Raw genomic sequence first — 21207 nt, 5'->3', positions numbered from 1 at the left:
ATGACACATGGTATCTTAAAATCGGGTTATGAGCTAAAGGAAGATCAGCATTCCATAATTGGTAGGTGAATGAGTATTGATTTGCTATAGTTTTCTGAATCTTAGTAGTACTTTACAGATATTACCAATAGCTGTAGAATGTAATTAAATGAATAGATTGTAATTAAAATAAAGTAAAGGAAATAGAGTTATTACAGTATGACGAGGGTGATCTGATTGTAGTGTCAGAAAACAGTTGCTCTGGGAAGTTTGAATTGAATAGTCTTAGATGAATTAAGAGCCCACCTCAAATGGTTTTTATTATCAGCTGCATAATGTCCTAACGAGGCCTTCTTTACAAATTAGGTCGTTGAAAGCGGTGGTCCTCAGGCTTTAAAAGGCCTTGAACAAAGGTATGTTACCTCTTCTTTTTCCATTTTTATTTGGAAATAATTTCAAACTTTTATCAAAAACCTGGAAGAATAGTACAGAATCCTCACGCGTCTCCTGTGTTTAGGTTGCTGGAGGCGGTCCTCGGCTACATTAATGCCGTTGCACAGTCGGTGGAGAAAAACGCAGACAAGCTAACTGGGAAGTTTTGGCGAGCGCTCCTCAGTAAAGCTTACGACATGTTGGACAAGGTAGGGCTTCGTTTCTCCCCATCTTCTGTGCTTTGTTGCTGTTTTTATGTCCTTGTGAAATGATTCAGCATAGTTTTACTTTAAGAATAAACTTAGCAATAGCTTCTCTTAATATAATGCAGCTCAGATTTTTCTTAGTGACTAGAAATAATTTTGTCAGAAAGACAGTTGTTTCTCTATTGACTGTGTGAACATGAGCCTTAGCAAACACTGTGCTTTCAGAATTCAGTCATGGGACACTGTGACGTTCCACTTTATTCAGGTAGAAGTGGGAGGACAGTGCCTGTCAGGTGGGGTGTGAGAGCTCTCTTAGAGCAGCAGTTCTCAACCTGTGGGTCGCGACCCCTTTGGCAGTCGAATGAACCTTTCACAGGGGTCACCTAAGACCATCCTGCCTATCAGATATTTACATGACGATTCACAACAGTAGCAACATGACAGTGATGAAGTAGCAGTGAAAATAATGTGATGGTTGGGTCACAACATGAGGAACTGTATTTAAAGGGCCAGGAGGTTGAGAACCGCTGTCTTAGAGGCTCCGCCGGTTCTGACGGAGGATCACTGCCCCACATCCGGCTGAGTGACTGCTCCCTGGCACTGATCAGCTCACTTTTCTGAGCATCAGTTCTTTTTATTCTTTTTTTTTTTTTTTTTTTTTAATAAGCATGATCAGCATTGCCCTACCTGAAAGTTAGTGTAAGAATTAAATAAGAAAATGGGCTTGAACACGCCTGGCACCTAGAAGGTATTCAGTGGATAGAAGTCTGTCTTGATATGTGTTTATCTTCCCTTTTTTCTAATTGCTTTTTTGTTCAATGTAAACCGCTCTCTAGGTCAATGCCTTGCTGCCCACGGAAACATTCATTCCTGTGATTAGAGGGCTGCTGGGCAACCCCCTGCCGTCCGTCCGCCGGAAAGCGATGGACCTTCTGAACAACAAGCTGCAGCAGAAAGCGTCCTGGAAGAAGAAAACCGTAAGTGACGGCACGTCCGACCCACTCACCGCCCTGCGGTGTCCGAGCTGCCTATGCCTCCCGTACGGGTCTCATGGTACAGTCCACATACGTAGGCTGCTATCTGAATATACTGCCGTGGCACGCGTGTTTTCAAACAGGATATTAATTCTGTAGGAGTAGAGAGAGATGTCCTTGGAGCTCTTGGAATGAATTTCAACTCTAATAGAATTCTTGCTTGATGTGGACCCCACACTGGCGTGGGGACAATTCTCATCCACTCTCTCTGCAAACCAGGAGATGTTTCGTGTGCACTAGGAGCTGTTCCCAGCACACGCCTCGCTCAGTAGCAGCGAGTCCATGGGCGGAGGTCACTGCGTGTGACCATGTGGCTCAGGCCTCTGTTGGGCAGTGTCAGCAGGAGCCGTAGGAAGTAAACTGGCAGCGTTAATTATTGGGAACTTCGCTGTCCTCCTCAGGTTCACCACTTCCTCAAACTGGTTCCAGTCCTTCTCGCCGTTGTGCAGCGGAGAAAAAAGGGGGCCGAAGAACAGGCAGTGAACAGACAGACAGCTCTGTACACCCTGAAGCTTCTGTGCAAGAATTTCGGTGCGGAGAACCCAGAGCCTTTCATCCCGGTGCTGAACACGGCGGTGAGACTGGTCTCTCCGGAGAAGAAGGACGAGAAGAACGTGGTGGGCAGTGCCCTGCTGTGCGTGGCAGAGGCCACCTCCACCCTGGGGCCCCTGGCCGTCCCTCAGCTTCCCAGGTGCGCGGTGAGGGGGCTCAGCTGGTGGGGAGTGTCCCATACAGCGAAAGGTTACGGGTTCCATCCCCAGTTAGGGCACACATGGGAGGCAACTGATCAGTGTTTCTCTCTCACATTGATGGTTCTCTCTCTTTCCCACCCTCCCTCCCTCTCTCTAAAATCAATGAAAACATGTTCTCGGGTGAGGATTTTTAAAAATTAATTTGCTAAAGAATTGACCTTCAAGCTGAAAAGCACACCATTCTCACTTACCTTTACGGTGTTTCTTGTCCCTGTTTTCGATCCCCTCTGACCAGCTGGCATCAGGAAGCCACAGGTGCTGCCCCTCTAGAGGGGCCATCGTCCGCCCGACTGGCTGGCAGCCTGCAGGGCAGGGCACTTGGCTTTGCTGCCTGTGATGCTGAGACCGCACCCGCCTGTGGGGTTCCGTGGGGCAGAGCATTGGAGGCTTTTTACACAGGGCCAGACACAAAGCAAGCGTTAAGTGGAAAGGCGTTATTTTTTAAATGAGCGCTGTCGATACTATAGGCACCGGGACACGTCTTGCTCTTTGTCACGGAAACTATAGACGATGTTTTGTAGGCTCTGACGTACACAGTGGGTAATGTGGGCACCCACTCATACTGCGACTTATACTCCCTTCTCTACTGTTTCCGCTTAAAGTTAGTCTAAAACGTGTTCTTTCTCCCTAGCCTGATGCCCTCATTGCTGGCAACAATGAAGAACACCAGCGAACTGGTCTCCGGCGACGTCTACCTGCTCAGCGCCTTAGCGGCCCTGCAGAAGGTGGTGGAGACTCTCCCCCACTTCCTCAGCCCCTACCTGGAAGGCGTCCTGGCACAGGTGAGCCCTGAGACCACAGGTGCTAGCAGGGGAAAAGGAAAATCACACACTCAATCCTTTTGTTTGTTTTTAACTTCTGTTTGGCAGGAAGATTATTTCTGAAAAGAAGGGCTTTGTGATTCCTAAACGCGTGCCTTCTCTCCCACGTCATCGTGCCTCCTGCTTAGCCCTGACATTGAGAAGGTGTCATTTTGCCATGAGGCCGGTCTCTTGATTGGGCAGAATGTAGTTTATTGCTCTCTTTTCCCTGAGAGGTTTGGCGTGGAGCTGGCGGAGCTGCCTTTGTTACTTCCTGGAGGACCGGGTGCGCCCGCTCTCCTGTTGGGGTCTCCTGAGGGCAGTGCCGAGCTTGCTGCAGACGGTGGGCCGGTGGCATTTCCAACTGAAAATGCCCCAGAACGGCCCCGTGCCTGTTCTGTTCTCTCGATCGTTTGCCGTTTATAACTTCCTGGATGCGAATGGTTTAACCAGCGCTTGAAATGTACAGAAAGGGGCCTCTCCCCGAGGAGCCTTCCAAGTCTGCTAGCAAGAAGGAGCTCAGGGTCTCATGGTGCTGGGTTCCTGTCCTGAGAACATCGCGAGTCTGAGTGCTCGGACCACTCACCCAGGCCCCCAACTCCCGCTGGGAAAGAGGCACCCGTCCATTTGCATCTGCAGACGGTCGGGGTTGGCTGGGAAGGGAACGCTCTGGCAAACGGGTAACGAGCCTTTTCAGCCACTAGCATCTGGGCTGTCTTCCCGAGTCATCGCTGTGACTCTGCAGACGTTCTCACTGAGCCACAGAGGCCTCGATCGCTGTCTTTCTGTTTCCGTAGGTGATTCATTTGGAGAAAATCACGAGTGAAATGGGTGCAGCCTCCCAGGCTAATGTCCGTCTCACGTCTCTGAAAAAGACACTGGCCACCACTCTGTCCCCCCGCGTCCTGCTGCCGGCCATCAACAAAACCTACAAGCACACCCAGAAGGACTGGAGGGTGAGATCTGTCGGGGTTGGACTTTGGGGTGGGGAGGTGTGGTGCTGACATGTTCCCCTTCATAATGAACTTAGAGTGTGAAGAACTGGCCCCTCTCTCTGCTGTGTTCTTGGTAGAACCACATGGGCCCGTTTATGAGCATCTTGCAAGAGCACATCGGGGTCATGAAGAAGGAAGAGCTCACCTCCCATCAGTCTCAGCTCACCACGTTTTTCCTGGAGGCCCTGGACTTCCGAGCACAGCACCCTGAGGTCAGCTTAGAGCCACCCCCCCATCCTGAACGCACCTGCTGAGAGCCAGCCCAAAGCTGGCTGTGACCTGGTCTACTGGCCAGAAGTATGTAAAGCTGGAGGTCAGAACTCTGCCTTTTGTTTTCAGAATGATCTGGAAGAAGTTGGAAAGACAGAAAACCATATCATCGACTGCCTGGTAGCGATGGTTGTCAAACTTTCCGAAGTCACGTTCAGGCCTCTGTTTTTCAAGGTGAGCTTGCTTCCGCCCTGCTTTGTGCTCCTCTCGGTAACAAGATGTGTAGAATAAACTCCTACTTCTCTCTCTTTTTAGCTGTTTGATTGGGCCAAGACGGAGGACGCCCCAAAGGACAGACTGTTGACGTTTTACAACTTGGCGGATTGCATTGCCGCCAAACTGAAAGGGCTCTTTACTCTGTTCGCCGGCCACTTGGTGAAGCCTTTTGCTGACACCTTGAACCAGGTGAACATCTCCAAAACAGGTTGGTAGCTGACTCCAGCTCGTTGACACCTCGCTCGGTGTGCCTTGCACAAGCTCGGGAAGTACAGGAAGTCTAAAGGGTGGGTGTTTCGTGCTGTAGTCGGTGGTCAGGCCCTGAAGTGTCTGCTTTCGCGTCATGAAAAGGGCCATGAGTTAACTGAAGGAGGAATCACTTACCCGAGAGCCCACCCACGGTGCCACCCTCATCCCGAGCTTGCTGTCTAGATGGAGGAGGAAATGCCCTCTTGATTGTAGTTCTGTCAATAGTGATTTGAATGTAAACGTTGGAGATTCAATTGTGACCTTGTTTTCATTTTTACTCTTCCCTCTCTTACAGATGAAGCGTTTTTTGACTCTGAAAATGACCCTGAAAAGTGCTGCTTGCTCTTACAGTTTATCTTGAACTGTTTACATAAAATCTTCCTGTTTGACACCCAGCACTTTCTAAGTAAGGAGAGAGCAGAAGCCCTGATGATGCCTCTGGTGGACCAGGTAACCCAGTCAGACCATCTTTTAACTTCTCACTTTTTGTGGATTTAACTTACCTTCATTGGTGGTTTTACTGAGCTCTGCTTTTGAATTTTTCACACGAAAGGCACAATATAAGGTCTAATGCAGCAGTCGCCGACCGGTGGTCCGCTTAAGGTTGGTGACCGCTGGTCTAATGGTTAAGTTTTTAATTTGGAAGGCAGCTATGCTCACCACTATACCACCAACACTAAGTTTTTAATTTGTAACAGCAGCCGGTGTTGAGCCCGTCATGAGGACAGTAGACTATTATTTATACGTTGGGTGTTTTCACAGACAGACTGAGCCCTGTCGCTCACAGTCCTTTTCTCTCCTCAGCTGGAGAACCGGCTGGGAGGAGAAGAGAGGTTCCAGGAGCGGGTGACGCAGCACCTGGTCCCCTGCATCGCCCAGTTCTCGGTGGCCATGGCCGACGACTCCCTCTGGAAGCCCCTGAACTACCAGGTCCTGCTGAAGACGAGAGACTCCTCGCCCAAGGTCAGGAGCCGTGGTGGCAGCCCTGGTGCCAGCACTGTGCCCTGTGTTCTTGCCATGTAGCCCAAACAGCTATCGCGCGGTTATGGCTGTGCAACCGTGGTAACTAGCGGGGCAAACACGGCTGCTCATCCTCTAGCACTGGCGGGCAGGCTCTGCCGGACACAAGTTTGTGCCTGCGCTTTTGGGGTTTACTTCCGGGTTATTTATAAATAATAGCAGTCCTCCCCAACCCCTATAGTGTGTGTGTGGCACGAACACTCAAATACTTTTTTTTTTTAATAAAATTTTTTTTAATATATTTTATTGATTTTTTACAGAGAGGAAGGGAGAGAGATAGTTGGAAACATCGATCAGCTGCCTCCTGCACGCCCCCCCACTGGGGATGTGCCCGCAACCCAGGTACATGCCCTTGACCGGAATCGAACCTGGGACCCTTCAGTCCGCAGGCCGACGCTCTATCCACTGAGCCAAACCGGCTTCGGCTCCTTGTGCTTTTTAATTTAAACACCTCTTAAGTGTCTCTGTTTCCAGAGGCCAAAGCTCTGAGCTTGTCCACAGACTTCCCTTTGGGTGAGAGTGTATCTCGGGCCGAGGGGTCTGTGGGAAATGGAAGGCAGGTGTAGCTAGTGACACCCACTGACATGGGGGTCAGAGTGCGGAACACAGTTCAGGTTGCCTGTATGACAAACGTCCCAAACTATTCAGTAACCTGGCATCCTAGGTGAAAGCTGAATGGACATAAAGTGAAATAAACTCATATTAAAGAACATTTTGTTTTTACCAACCTTTGCTTTTGGTTCCCTTCAGGTTCGATTTGCTGCCCTCATTACCGTGCTCGCACTGGCGGAGACACTGAAGGAGAATTACATCGTCTTGCTACCAGAGTCCATTCCTTTCTTAGCTGAATTGATGGAAGGTAATTTCCAATGAAAAAGCAAATGTGGGTGCAGTGGGATAGCCTTGGCTCGACTGGGGACCTGGGAGGCTGGGTTCCTGTTTTGAGTGGGGTGGCGGGAAGAGATTAGGAGATGGCCTTTCCTTTGCCTTTCCCTCACACGTGTATTTTGGCTACAGATGTAGCCTATTGTAGCACGATGTCTAGGGCATTGCGTCAGCCTAGGACAGCTTCCTGTTCACAGCGACCAGCGTCCACTCCGTGCTGGGCATGGTCCTCATTGTCCTCAGGACGTAGATGCTGTTACAGTGCTCGTTTCACAAAGAACTAGAGGCTTTAGGGATTAAGTAACTTGGTGAACTAACAAAGCACGTGTGACAATGGAGCTGGGGAGGGAGCCAGGTGTGTGCGTGTGGACACGGGGCCCAGGAAGCACCAGGCACAGCGCAGCCCAAGGAATGACAGTGGGGCTTCCCCCTAAGCAGGGGGTGGAGGCAGGGTGGCCACGCTTTCACGTTCATGATCCACAGCTCATCTCCACAAAGGCCATGCACCTGGTTCTTATGGCCCTGAGCGCAGCACCACCAGGAATTGGGAATTTTCTTGTGGGGCCTCTGCTGGGTTCTGTCTCCCAGGCCTAAAACCCTTGGCAGGGAGGAAGGCACAGGATCTCTGATGTGCGTCCCCGTCTGCCGACTGGTGGTCAGAGACGGGGGGACGCCTGGATGAGGCGGTGGGAACCGGGGCCGGAAGCTGACCCGTGTCCTTTCACTTCTAGATGAGTGTGAAGAGGTGGAGCATCAGTGTCAGCGGACAGTGCAGCAGCTGGAGGCCGTCCTGGGGGAGCCGCTGCAGAGCTACTTCTAACCGGGGGAGGGGTTCGCACTCTGTTCAGAGTTCGGATTTATATTTTCTATTTTTATTTGGGGTGTTTGGTGCCATGTTCGTTTTGGTGCCTTCACACCAACGTGGACTTGACAAGATTCCGCCCTGGTTTGTACTCCATCCAACCCCTCCTGCCATCTGTACAGAATTGCAAAGAGTAAATGACACGTGGTGGTTTGATACAGGCGGCTGCGTTGTTGTCACGTTTATTAGTCCTTCCTGACTGTGCTGGTACAGCAGGTCTCATGCTCGCGCCCCAGCTGACCGTACCCACTGGACTGCAGGTGCAACCCTTAGCTCTTCGGTAAAGCAATGTCTTATGCACCTGGTAGCCAGGTCAGATTCACTCAAAGCAACACATTTTCTTCACTTCAAGAAAGTGAGTTATTCGGCTTTCAGCAAGAATGCCTGTGTGAAGCCATTTGGACTTTTACTTTCATTTTGGGTAGATAACACTCAGCCTTCATTGTTTTGTGTGCCCACAGAGGGCAGTAGTTTTGGAATGTATTTTTCACTCAGGACAATGATTATCTCCTTTATCTTTCGGCCTTTCGCGCGCGCGGGCGGAGGGAGTGGAGGCTACAGGCTTTTCTGAAACAGCTACACCTGACAGATGCACCAACCAGAAGCTCCTCCACCTCCCCCCCACCTCCCCCCGCCCCAGGAGTAGGAGCAGGACTTTCCCACTGGTGGTAACCAAGAGTCACTTGTATGAGAAAGAATCGGATTTTTTTGAAGTTCTCTAATCCTTATGATGTCACAGTGACCGTCGTGACAAAGAAGCAAAAGGCTGACATGCAATTTAGAGATACATATATTTTCTTCAAGCAAAGTCTTAGTAAGATTCAGTCATAAATGCTAATAGCTTCACTTCGAAAACATCTTAAGATTTTGTATTCAGTCCTTGGACTTAGAGGAAAATCTCAGTCATGCAGTCTTTCAGGAAGAAAAAAAATTACCCTGGGATTCTAGAGTCTTCTTGCTCTCCCGCCCCCATCAATGTTTTTTGAGTTTGGCAAGATTCGGCATAATAAACTAACAGGGAAAGAATGCTAGAAGTTTCTACACTGAGCGGGTACTTTATATATATATATGTATATTGGTAATAGTATTCTTTTTAGTATATTGGTATTAAAAAATAACGAATATCTGTTATGAAAATACTCCTAAATCCTGGCAGAATCCAGCTCAGCAATTTAATAAGACAAATGATCTGGCTGATGTAGCTTTTTACCTCCCCACTCTCAAGCCTCTTAAATTTCCTGAAACAAGATCTGACATGTAAGAATTCTGCAAAGAATTCTGCCAGCTCGTTTCAAAGAGTCATAGGAAAAATTACAGAAATGCAACACTTAACTTGCTGATACAGGTTTGATTTAATCACTCAGATAGAACGATGTTTGATCTCAGCCTAGTGATGGACTAATCTTTGGAAAAGCAGAGAGGCGCTGTCGCTTTGCATGCAGACAACCAACAGGTGTTTATGTTGCCTCTCTACGTTGGTCTATTTCACTTTCTGGTAGGGCCTGTTTCATAAACATTAAATCAGTTCTTAACTTTGCTTTGTGACCCATAAACATTTGCAAATTGAATTCCTCTCGCTTCTACCTTAAACTCTCTGTACAGGTATGTGCAGATCTGTAACTCACCCTAAATTCATAAAAAAAATATTCTACGATAACCACTTACTGGTACAAAAGTATTGTGATTGACATCAAGTGAATTTCAACACCATTTGTTTGTGTTGCTTTTGCTTCGTTTTGTTGCCTTAATCTCTGTTCCGTGTTCATGTCATAGTGTTAATGATTTGGTGGTGCTTACAGTTAGATGCTTATTATGTTAAAGGGAACTGCCAGATATAAGTCGCTATCAACTTCTCAGCTGCGGGGATGAGAGAAGGCTCCTTAAGAATGCGGTCCCTGGGGCTGTAGTGGTGCCTTCTATAATTAATGTCTTAGGTGATTTAATAGCTGAGTCATTCCAAGGCCCTGGTGAGTGTATCTAACCTGCAGTGGCACAAGGACAGACACAGAAGAGAATAAGGAACATGGTTTTGGGCACCACTGTACATCCATCCCAGCTCCCAGCACGGTGCTGGCAAAGTAGTGCTCGATGCGTGTTAGCTGCTGTATAGAGCAGGCACCTCACCAGTGCCTGGTGACTGTGAAGCGGGTTATAAACACGAGGCGGGCGGGGAGAGAGGAGGAGGCCTGAATAATGCATAAGCTGCTGCTGCCTCCAACTTCCTCCTCCTGCGCTAGACAGAGCCTCCTGCATGACAGGTCTGAGGACACCAGGAGGACTAATGCTGCGGAAGCTCATCTTAACTATGTACACAGGTAGTATGGTCGTGAGATGCATTTTAACCAGGCCAGTGTCACGTAAGCCATTCTGTATTTCAGTTTTCGTGGTGGTCGTGTCAGCTACCAGCTCCTTACTTCCAGCAGTTGGATGTCTCCGTCGATCTCCAGGGTGTCGATGCTGGGGAGCTCTTTAAACCTGTGCTTGTACTCCAGGCTGTGGACGCCATTCACCGCAACCTTGAACTCCTGAACATCACAGTAAATTATCATCTGGAAGGAAAGGACGCGCAACGTTAGTGCTTCCCTTGGTTTAAAAATCTGAGTTTCTTGTACAAACAGGACTCGCTAGGACTCGCTTCCTGGAAGAAAGGGCTGCCACCCAAAGCTGTGTGTGACCAACAGGGACGATGGCAGTGCAGGCAGTTTCATGGCCCCCGTGTCTCCATATCCACGGGCATTAAAAATATCACCCCAGGACTGAGACCAGGTTCCTGCTAAAACTGCTATTAACTAACGGGGCTATCCAGTTTTTTACATGACAACCAGTGTCTAATAATTCCATTCTACTGGGTTTGCCATTTGCACTGTCTATGTTATAAATAGGACATTGAAAATACAATCTCAAAATAAAACACACACACAGCTGCACAGTAGGGCTTGATCTGCACGGACCGTCTGTCTGACCCCTGCTCCCAGGATTCTTTGCCCTATCCCGTTTTCAAAATATGATCTTACCTCAAAGTACATCCCAGGACTAAATGGGAAACAGGTAATATTTCTCTCTTCTTCTCCCCAGGACTCTTGAAGGAAAGAATTCCTTATAAATGCTTTACTATTCAGGCGCGGGTTCAAGTGGAGAGCAATATCCTTTGATTTTCCTGATATCAGATCAACATTAAAGCTTTTAAGACAAAAAGAAATAAAATTTAGTCAACTAGAAGAGAGTAGTGCACTTTCTGAAATTTAACAAGCAGAACTGAACTCTGATTATAACTACACAAAATATAAGTATGCATATGGGCATAGGAACACGAACGGTAAAATGAAACTTTACATTCCAAGTTAGCATTCCATAGATATGTTATTTGTAAAATGAAGATGGAAAAAAAAACTTTAAAATCCATGTTGAGGGTATGGATCCGGTTCGGAGGAAGCTGAGGGTTTAGAAGAATAAGCTAAGTGATTTCTTCCGCTGCGGGGGCAGGGTCCTGTCAAGGGATTCTCATGTCTGTGTGTGCTGTTCTTGGAAGTGTACTTCTGTCCAGGAAATGCCTCATTTCAAGCTTTCAGAATCCGAATATCTCTGGAGAAGGTCCGTAAAGCAGACGTTTTACAAGGTACATAACAAGAGCTACAGGACCTCACAGGGCTGCCCTGGATTCTACCCTGAGGCTGGACACAACATTAGGATTTAGTCCTGGTTCTGCCACCAACTAGTGAGCAGCCTGAGTTCCTCTTGCTGTATTACCCGCACCTTTCAGCTGAGGATTCAGCGCTACTGGGATCTCACAAGACAGCTGCGAGGTGAGAGCCAAGAGGAGACAACGTGGGAGGGGGTTGCACTGTCACACGTGGGAGGGGGTTGCACTGTTAATCGTGGGAGGGGGTTGCACTGTCACTCGTGGGAGGGGGGTACACTGTCACACGTGGAAGGCGGGTGCACTATTACTGTTAACTCAGTGATACCAACCCTTTGGCCTTCGCGTTCACTTCTCCTTTAATGACGACAGTCCGTCCAGGGCCCATGGAGGAGTTCAACCTCGCCACGAAAGGCAGAGTCTGAAAAGAGACCACAGTCGGCACCAGGAAGCCTGCAGGACGCCATCATGTGGGAAAACTGTCCGAACACGGACGTGTTCAAAGGCTGTGGCTGTCAACCCCGTGAAGGCACAGCTTGCGCCTGCCCTGGTCCCGGACGGGTCCCCAGCAGGAACCACTGTGCCTGGCTCACGGCAAACACTCGTGAAAGGATGGCCTGGAGTGGGACCTGCTGTCCTGAGTGAGTGACGCTCCCGCTGAAGAGCCTGTGGGTGGGGTCGGAAGCGCTGCTCCTGCTACAGGGAGGGGATCACACTAATGGCTCCGCAGGGGCCTGGGGCCGGAGGACGTCCGGGGACAGCACAGAAATGCCAGGTGGCTGCTCTGGGCTTCTACGGAGGGTCGAGGCCCCATTGATCAGCAAATGAAAACTTAACTCGTCCTACAGGAGTAAACAGTGGGGGCTCTTCAAACCTTGGACAAACAGTTGATAGGTAGTATTTTGGCGCAAGTCAAAGTGTGATGGGCAGTCGAACCTTTGTTCTTGGTGCAGACAGTTCTGGGTACGATTTTATCAGTGTCGCCTCTATTACTAGGCTGTGGGGAGACAGGGCCGCAGTGAGGGCTGGGATGCACGGCGCTGTCTTCCAACACTGACACCACTCGCTCCCTGGGCAGCGTTACAGAATGTTCTACATATTCTAACAGGCAACGATACTTACAAACTGCGACATCCCGGCACTGGGTACCTACGGGGAGAGAGAGACAGAATGAGGACGCCTGAAAGGAAAGAACCGCAGCGCTGTGTACGTAACAGGAGTAACTGGATCTCTCCAGTGTCCTGAGCCAGCCTGGCAGGGACCACAGTGCCTGCTCGGCCCTGGGGCTGATCCCCAGGCAACAAGAGCTCCATGGTGGTGTGGTCCAGAGTCGTCAGGGCTCCTCAGGCTGGAAGGACAATCAGAATCCTGTACACCCCTCCGCGCCCCCGTTTTAAACTGGTGGTTCAGCCCTAACCGGTTTGGCTCAGTGGAGTGGATAGAGCGTCCGCCTGTGGACTCAAGGGTCCCAGGTTCAATTCCGGTCAAGGGCATGTACCTTGGTTGCGGGTACATCCCCAGTAGGGAGTGTGCAGGAGGCAGCTGATCGATGTTTCTCTCTCATCAATGTTTCTCTCTATCCCTCTCCCTTCCTCTCTGTAAAAAATCAATAAAATATACTTAAAATAAATAAATAAATAAAAATAAACTGGTGGTTCATTCAAAGACTTGACACTTACATCTTCTCCATTTAGAACTGCCACTTCCAGAGTGGATGCTTGGGCGCTCCTTAAATCCTGAAGAAAAGATAAGACTGATCTTTAGCATCCATCCAATTCCAAGTGCAATCTGCTTGACATAACAACAAGAATTACAGCCCAGCCAGTGGGGCTCAGTGGCTGAGCGGCGACCCGTGCACCGAGAGGTTGGAGGTCTGATTCCCGGTCAGGGCACATGAGGGGTTGCGGACTCGATTCCTGGCGGGGGGGCATGCAGGAGGCAGCGATCGATCAACATAAATGTCCCTATCGCCCTCTTCCTCCCTCCCTCTCTCAAATCCATACACTTTATTTTTTTTTAATATGCTTGAGAATTAATTCTGCCTTAGTATTTTGGAAGGGCAAGTTAGCACTTTCAACCACAACATAAAATGCAGACACCCCTTGGCTCAGGCAGCCCACCTCCAGGACACATCTGGGGGAGATTCCCCCGTATTCCTGGGTCGAGGGAACAGCCCCAGCAGCTAAAAAGGGCTTTTTGTTGGAACTGCCCTAGATTGGAGGCCTGCAGACGGCAAATAACATGGGAGGTCCAGGCGTTAACGGAAGGGGTTTCCTTCCATCTCGGCAGGCAGCGTCGGGGAAGGGCACTCACCGAGCTGAAGCTGAAGCCCACTGAGTGGATGCTCACTTTGCCGTAGATGCCCAGGGTGTCGATTTTCTCGGGGCTGATCCTGTGGGCGTAGAGCAGCGTGTGTTTTCCATTGACAGCCACCTGGGTGGACACGGTTTACCAACAGTAAGTTCATCTTACAGATTTACACAAACTGAAATCCATTTACTTGGGTTGAGTTGTGTTTCTTTAATATATTTTATTGATTTTTTACAGAGATGAACGGAGAGGGATAGAGAGTTAGAAACATCGATGAGAGAGAGAAACATCGATCAGCTGCCTCCTGCACACCCCCTACTGGGGATGTACCCGCAACCAAGGTACATGCCCTTGGCCGGAATCGAACCTGGGACCCTTGAGTCCGCAGGCCGACGCTCTATCCACTGAGCCAAACCGGTTAGGGTTACTTGGGTTGAGTTTTAAGTTGATCCCTTCCCCACAGGGTCCCACTGTGTCTGCCCAGACTGACTGGCGGCATCACGCCACCAGGAGGGTTTATCTTCTCCTGGCTTCCTGAGCTCATTAAAGCCGTAAGTCCGTTCTTCTCTGCACACCAGTTGTGCATGCGTTCACATACGTGGGTCAGCATGTACATATCTGTGCATAGATGAGACCTCCAGGATTCAGAGGCCCCGGATGCCCGGGAGGCCTGAGCCCAGGAGAGATCAACCCTGCAAGTGTGCCCCCTCCGAGAGCCCACAGTGCAGGGGGCAGGCGCTCAGCCTGCCTTTGCTGCACTTGGCTGAAGGAATGACCCTGGGCAAGTCCCCAGCTTCTCTGGGATCGCTGTTTGCAAGCAGGCAACGCTCTCCCCACAGGGCTGCCGTGTGAGGGGACGAGGCCGTGCTGTGGGTCCCAGCTCAGCCTGACACAGCAGGTGCCAGCGCACGCAGCTCCTTCTCCCTCCCTCTCTCCCTCCCAGTGCAGCTACTGTGTCGGGAATATTGGGAAAACACTGGCAGAATACAGATGGTCTCTAAGCAAAAGGAGCTTAAAACCCTAGAGGCGGGCAAAATAAACACAGGATGAAACCAAAGCACGGTAGGAACAAGGGCCCAAAGGCCGGAGGAGGGAGGGTGCATGGAGTTCAGGAGAATTAGGGGCGCTGTCCTGGATGGGGGCAGATCCTGGGGCCAGGAAGGACCCCACCAGGCATGGGAGTCTTCTCTCGATGGCGCGTGAAGGCGAGCAGGGGGAGGGCCGTGGGACCACGTTCTCCGTCCCACAGGCCGAGAGGAGATGCTCATGGCAGCCAGATTCTGAGATCTCTGCATCTGAAATCCCACGACCCTAAAGAACCCTCTTGCGGCAGGACCCGACTTCACACTGGGATCCTGGCTTCTACATTCGCACCTGTCATTGGTCCCCCCGCTTGGGTCATGGTTGTAACTACTGACCCACAAAGAATACAGGGCGGGGCCAATTCAGAACTGAGCTCCGCCTGGCGAGGAGAAACATGAGCTGGAAGGAGCAATGGCTCCCGCCTGGCCCCTGCACTGAGCACAGTCATCCAGCCAGACTCTCTGGATTTGAGAAACGGAAGGGCGAGCTCCCTACTGGGAAAGCGTCCTGCGCGCTCAGGAGTGAGGTCCAGCTTTTAGCCTCCCAACGCCACCTGGAATTTGTCTTTGAGCACCATCATCACGATCTCGAAGGACTTCTCCTTCCTGAAAGGCATGTCGTAGGTGATCTCCTCCCGCCCCCATTTCTCGTTTTTCAGAGTGTTGCACACGATGCAGTTGGTCCTTTTGAAACGGGGGTTGAAGTGGAAGACCACGTCCGCTCGCGGGTTCACGCTGCTGCCGCTCTGCAGGTCCACCTGGAACCTGGGAGGAGAGACGGCACCTGAGCCCCGGGAGAGGGAGGCCGCACGGAGTGGGGGCCCGCAGCAGGGACTCCAGGCGGAGGAACACATGGCGGACCCTCTCCGCATTCACCCACAGGGCCTAACCACCCTTCCTTCGCTTCTTCCTTAGTAACAGACCCGGGAGCTGGGGCTGGGGCCCCGTCTGTCCAGAGGGAGCCTCTATTCTCCGGCCTCGCTAGTCCATCCCCTGGCCTTCCCCACAAATAGCACATGCGCCCACCCAGCTACCCAACGCACGATGTGAGGCTGCAGTTCTAGCGCCAAGAATCACAGGAAAGGGGCCTTCACCTGGGACAGCAGAGCGGATGCCAGAGGGGAGCCCTGCTTCTCTAAGTCTTGGCAGCACTGCCTTAAGCGCCTGGGCTGTCTCCTTCAGACCCGACTCTTTCCTTTAAGCCACTGTCATGTGGGCGGCAGCCACACTGACCTGAGCCCAACTCTAACAGATACAGCTTTGTCCACAGTTTGTACCCAGCGCATCCGATAAAAACTACCCCAACAGGCCTTAGGAGAAGCTGTGGGGGTGACCCTGCAACTGGACTCTGTCCCTGTCATCTGACCACAGTTCCCCTCACTAACCATACATCCAATCTCTATATATAAAAGCCTAAGCGACGGTTATCTATGACACACACTGACCACCAGGGGGCAGACGCTCAACACACAGGCATGGAAACATGGAACAGACTGATGAATCTCAGAGGGAAGGGGGGCGGGGGGAGGGTGGGACGAGATTAACCAAAGATCTTATATGCATACTAGAGGCCTGGTGCCCTCAGCCTGGCCTGTGGGGATTGGGCTGAAACCCGCAGTCTGACATCCCCCAAGGGGTCCTAGATTACAGGAGGGCGCAGGCAAGACTGAGGGACCCCACCAGTGCACAAATCCATGCACCAGGCCTCTAATTCTTTACAATGAGATCAGACTTAGAGCAATAAAATAAAAAAACCAAATTACGTCTATTTCAGTCACTCATTCCAATCTCAGCATCTGGGCCAGGATACTGATGGAAGCAAAATCAGCCTCAAGTACCTTAATGTCTCTCCCACGGTATGTTATTGTCACAAGGAGGCAGTTTCTTCATGTTCTTCTACATCGAATGCAACAATCTTACCTGTCCGAGTCCCCGGGAACGTGCCCACGGATCACAATCAAAGTTCCAGGCGCCAACTGCTCAGGGATGGTCCCAACATAGGGGATTATCTGGGGAAAAGAATTTGCACAAATACGCTTTTACAAGAAGCGGAAAGACTACATTGTTAAGCACCACATTTTTATCACATGTAAACCCAGCATTTTCCAAGTGGCCCGCACTGTTTTTCCAACAGCTACACAGTCACGGCAGCCCTGGGTTGGCTCTCAATCCTGCCAAAGGTAGAAGGTGACTGCAGAGGACTCGGTTACCGGGTTGTAGATGACATTCTGTATGTTGTTCAAGGACAGCATCTTTCCCTTCCACTTCAGCGTTGACTGCGGTCTCTCTTCTGTGTGCGAGCTCAGATTTTAAGCAAGTTACATTGAAAGGTTTCCTCGATTGAAACGGAGGCAGTTGCCCTGTGCAAAATCAAAACAGAGGGGGAAAAAATGCATCACTTTTCTTTATATCATAATTCTTCTTAAAGGTAAGTTAGACATTATTTCATTAATATTTGCCAAATAACAGGATGCGATTGTAGTCAAAGATCTGACCCCAATTCTCACCGAGTATGCTTCTATGGGCAGCAAAATCTCAGACATCCAGGTGTGAGGTGATACGTCATTGTCATTTTAATTTGCACCTCCCTGATGATCAGTGACTTTGAGCATTTTTTCATATGTCTCTTGGCCATCTGTGTGTTCACTGTGGAGAAGTGTCTATTTAGGTCCTTTGCCCATTTTTTAATGGCATTGTCTTCCTTTTGTCAAGTTGTATGAGTTCCCTGTATATTTTGGATATTAACCCTTTATCAGATGTATCGTTGCCAAATACGTCCTTCCCTACAGTGGGCTCCCTTTTCATTTTGTTGATGGTTTCTTTTGCTGTGCAGGAGCCTTTTATTTTGATGTAGTCCCATTTGTTTATTTTATCCTTAGTTTCCTTTGCCCTAGGACAGTGATGGCGAACCTTTTGAGCTCGGCGTGCCAGTATTTTGAAAAACCCTAACTTAACTCTGGTGCCGTGTCTCATATAGAAATTTTTTGATATTTGCCACCATAGTAAAACAAAGACTTCTATTTTTTATATTTATTTTATATATGTAAATGCCATTTAACAAAGAAAAATCAACCAAAAAAATGAGTTCGCGTGTCAGAGGTTTGCCATCACTGCCCTAGGAGATGTATCCGTAAACATATTGCTACGAGAGATAGCTGAGATTTTGCTGCCTATGGTTTCTTCTAGGATTTTTATGGTTTCATGACTTAATTAAGTTTTTTAACCATTTTGAGTTTATTCTTGTGTATGGGGTAAGTTGGTGATCTAGTTTCATTTTTTTGCATGTGTCTGTCCAGTTTTCCCAACACCATTTATTGAAGAGGCTGTCTTGACGCCACTGTATGCTCTTGCCTCCTTTGTCAAATATTGAGTATAAAGGCTTGGGTCGATTTCTGGGGTCTCTGTTCTGTTCCATTGATCTATAGGCCTGTTCTCGTGCCAGTACCAGGCTGTCTTGATTACAGTGACTTTGTAGCGTAACTTGAGATCTGGTATTGTGATTCCTCCAACTTTGTTCTTCTTTCTCAGGATTGCTGCGGCCGTTTGGGGTTCTTTTTTTTTTTTTTTGTTCCATATAAATTTTTGGAGGATTTGTTCTAGATGTGTGAAATATGCTGTTGGTATTTTCATGGGGATTGTATTGAATCTGCAGATTGCTTTGGGAGTATGGGCATTTTAATGATGTGAATTTTACCAATCCATGAACACGGTATATTCTTCCACTAGTGCTAGAATATACCGTGTTCATGGATTATCTTCCTCTATCTCTTTTTTCAGCATCCTGTAGTTTTCCGAGTACAGATCTTTTACTGCCTTGGTTAAGTTTATCCTTGGTTAAGTTTATTCCTAAATTCCTTAATTTTTGTTGTTGTTGTTGTTGCAGTAGTAAATGGGATTGTTTAGTTTCTCTTTATTTTTTTTTTAAGATATATATTTTATTGACTTTTTTTACAGAGAGGAAGGGAGAGGGATAGAGAGTTAGAAACATCAATGAGGGAGAAACATCGATCAGCTGCCTCCTGCACACCCCCTACTGGGGATGTGCCCGCAACCCAGGTACATGCCCTTGACCGGAATCGAACCTGGGACCCTTCAGTCCGCAGGCCGACGCTCTATCCCCTGAGCCAAACCGGTTAGGTGGTTAAGTTTATTCCTAAGTTCCTTAATGATGTTGTTGTTGTTGCAGTAGTACATGGGATTGTTTAGTTTCTCTTTCCGAGAATTCATTATTGGTTTATTTTTTTAAAAAGCCACCGCTTTTTGGGTGTTGATTCTGTAACCCGCTACGCTGCCAAACGCATTGGAGTCTCGCAGTTTTCTGGCGGAGGCTTTGGGCTTTCTAGGAACGATACCCTGTCACCTGCGAAGAACAGTTCCCCTTCCTCCTTTCCCGGGTGGATGCCCGCCCCTCTTCCTGTCTGATCGCGGCGGCCAGGGCTTCCAGCGAGTGGTAAGCGCGGGGATGTCGCCCCAATTTTTAAAAAGGACCCGCGGGTACACCGAGTAGCTGGAGGGAAGGCTAAGACTTAAGAATGAAAAGAGGAAGGAAACTCGAGTTTCCGGAGTCCGGACCCGCCCGGAGCACCTGACCGGCCGCCGGTCACCGGAGCCCGGAGGAAGCCGCCGCCCGCGGGGGAGCCCCGACCTGGCCCCCCCTCCCGCCCGCCCGGTCCCGGACCCCGACCCCGACCCCGATCCCGACCCCGCGCGCCTCGCAGGCGCCCCCGTCGCGCTCCCAGCCCCGCGGCCGCGTCACCCGGTGGCCCGAGCACACGGGGCCACGGTGTCACCCGGTCCCGGTGCTTTAAAGGGCGGCGGAGGGGCCTCCAGGTCGCAGCCCCGGCTGCAGGGGGCGGGGAGCGGGACCCCCATGGGCTCCCCCCGGACGGCCTCCCATCGGACCCTCCCGCGGCGCCCCCCAGCGCCCCCCGCAGAGCAGCCCACTCACCGGCGATGCGAGGCGCTCGGGCAGAGGGCGCGTCCGCGGGTCCGTCCGGTTCCGGTTCCGCTCGGCTCCGCGGCTACGGGCCGCCCCGGCGCTCAGTCCGCCGCTGTTTCCGGTTCTGCCCAGCGGCCGGGGGTGGATGGGATGAGAACGGGGCGGAGCCTGGGGTCACGCCGCCCTGGAGACGGGGTGTTGCAAGGGGAGCATCTGGGGCGGCTTTGGTCGCTGCCCGGAAGCCTCGGGAGGAGGTGCAGGTGCAGGTGCAGGTGCAGGTGCAGGTGCAGGTGCAGGTGCAGGTGCAGGTGCAGGTGCAGGTGAGTGAGAGGCGGGGGCGGATGCAGGTTTGCGGGGAGAACGCGGGAGCCATTCGTGCAAAGAGCCTGAGGCTCCCGACAAGCGTTCGGTGCCGCGGGAGAGAGGAAAACGGGGGTGGGGGGTGGAGGGGGAGGCCCTGGACGCGATGGGGTCACGGGGACAGTAGCAACCGGACCACGGACCCAGGACAGAAGCCAAGGAAAGAGCCAGGAGGCGGAGGAGGGCAGCCCCGAGACCTGCCCAGAGGTGTCCGAAGGCGAAGAAGGAAAGTCTAGACGCAGGGGTGGGCAAACTTTTTGACTCGAGGGCCACAATGGGTTCTTAAACTGGACCGGAGGGCCGGAACAAAAGCATGGATGGAGTGTTTGTGTGAACTAATATAAATTCAAAGTAAACATCATTACATAAAAGGGTACGGCCTTTTTTTTTTTTTAGTTTTATTCATTTCAAACGGGCCGGATCCGGCCCGCGGGCCGTAGTTTGCCCACGGCTGGGAGCACAGCCCATCGTGACAGATGCTGCTGGAAGGCCAGGAACAGAGGAGGAGCCCACGGCCCTAGCCAGGGTCTCAGGGGGTAGAGCATCGGCCCATGGGCCAAAGGGTCCCGGGTTCGATTCCGGCCAAAAGCACACGTACCTCTAAACATCAATGGGAAAAATATCCTCGGGTGAGGATTGAAAAGTAATAAAAATAGAAGCAAGCAGCGGACTTAGAAGCCTGGAGGTCATCGGTGACCGGCCTACTGCGTTCAGAAATGAGAGAGGAAACAGCAGTGGAAATGCTAATGACTAAATCGTTCACCCAGGTTTGCTATGGAGAGGCACGGAGTGTGGACTCAAAGGGAAGATTTTTTTAAATTTTATTTTGTCTTTATTTTTGTTTCTTTTAAAGACAGAAGATACCACGGCGGTGCCTTTTAGAGTTTTTCCAAGCAAGCCACAAGAGGGACTGCATTCACATTGTGACTTGTTACATACACACTTAAAATGATGGAAACTGAAGTTTTGCAAAACAATCCTCTAGTTATATGTGAAGCATTCTACTTTTTTTTTTTTAAACATATTTTATTGATTTTTTACAGAGAGAAAGGGAGAGGGATAGAGAGTTAGAAACATCGATGAGAGAGAAACATCAACTAGCTGCCTCCTGCACACTCCCTACTGGATATGTGCCCGCAACCAAGGTACATGCCCTTGACAGGAATTGAACCTGGGACC

The 21207-nt window shown here is 50.2% G+C and overlaps 3 protein-coding genes across 4 annotated transcripts in view; 1 reads left to right on the top strand and 2 right to left on the bottom strand.

Moving 5' to 3' along the window:
* HEATR1 (HEAT repeat containing 1) overlaps positions 1-8355 on the top strand; it is a 34086-nt gene extending 25731 nt beyond the window's left edge. Inside the window, exons 33-45 of the mRNA XM_081114328.1 lie at positions 346-392; positions 497-620; positions 1454-1594; positions 2053-2342; positions 3035-3185; positions 4001-4159; positions 4276-4410; positions 4538-4642; positions 4724-4892; positions 5229-5383; positions 5738-5896; positions 6704-6812; positions 7570-8355. Of these exons, the coding sequence (XP_080970454.1) occupies positions 346-392; positions 497-620; positions 1454-1594; positions 2053-2342; positions 3035-3185; positions 4001-4159; positions 4276-4410; positions 4538-4642; positions 4724-4892; positions 5229-5383; positions 5738-5896; positions 6704-6812; positions 7570-7658 (1833 nt within the window). The 3' untranslated portion in view covers positions 7659-8355. The remainder of the gene's footprint in view (positions 1-345; positions 393-496; positions 621-1453; positions 1595-2052; positions 2343-3034; positions 3186-4000; positions 4160-4275; positions 4411-4537; positions 4643-4723; positions 4893-5228; positions 5384-5737; positions 5897-6703; positions 6813-7569) is intronic.
* GPR137B (G protein-coupled receptor 137B) overlaps positions 1-21207 on the bottom strand; it is a 499787-nt gene that overhangs the window by 407873 nt on the left and 70707 nt on the right. The gene's annotated exons all lie outside the window — the stretch shown is intronic.
* LGALS8 (galectin 8) lies at positions 8473-19798 on the bottom strand. 2 transcript variants are annotated; one of them, XM_081114341.1, is made up of 11 exons: positions 19678-19738; positions 16940-17089; positions 16650-16738; positions 15284-15494; positions 13651-13770; positions 13017-13073; positions 12460-12486; positions 12212-12334; positions 11670-11758; positions 10715-10880; positions 8473-10249 (listed from the first exon to the last, which is right to left on the bottom strand). In XM_081114341.1, exons 2-11 carry the CDS (start codon positions 16979-16981, stop codon positions 10100-10102), a joined length of 1074 nt encoding a protein of 357 aa, XP_080970467.1. In that variant the 5' UTR covers positions 16982-17089; positions 19678-19738; the 3' UTR covers positions 8473-10099. The 2 variants fall into 2 exon arrangements, with proteins under 2 accessions (XP_080970467.1, XP_080970468.1); XM_081114342.1 differs by lacking the exon at positions 12212-12334 and having other exon boundaries at positions 19678-19798.

This window comes from Myotis nattereri (assembly GCF_964212035.1).
Source record: "Myotis nattereri genome assembly, chromosome: 20".
In the NCBI taxonomy this organism is placed as follows: Eukaryota; Metazoa; Chordata; class Mammalia; order Chiroptera; family Vespertilionidae; genus Myotis; species Myotis nattereri.
Note: the sequence above shows the minus strand (reverse complement) of the source record. Positions and strands in the feature narration are given on the sequence as shown.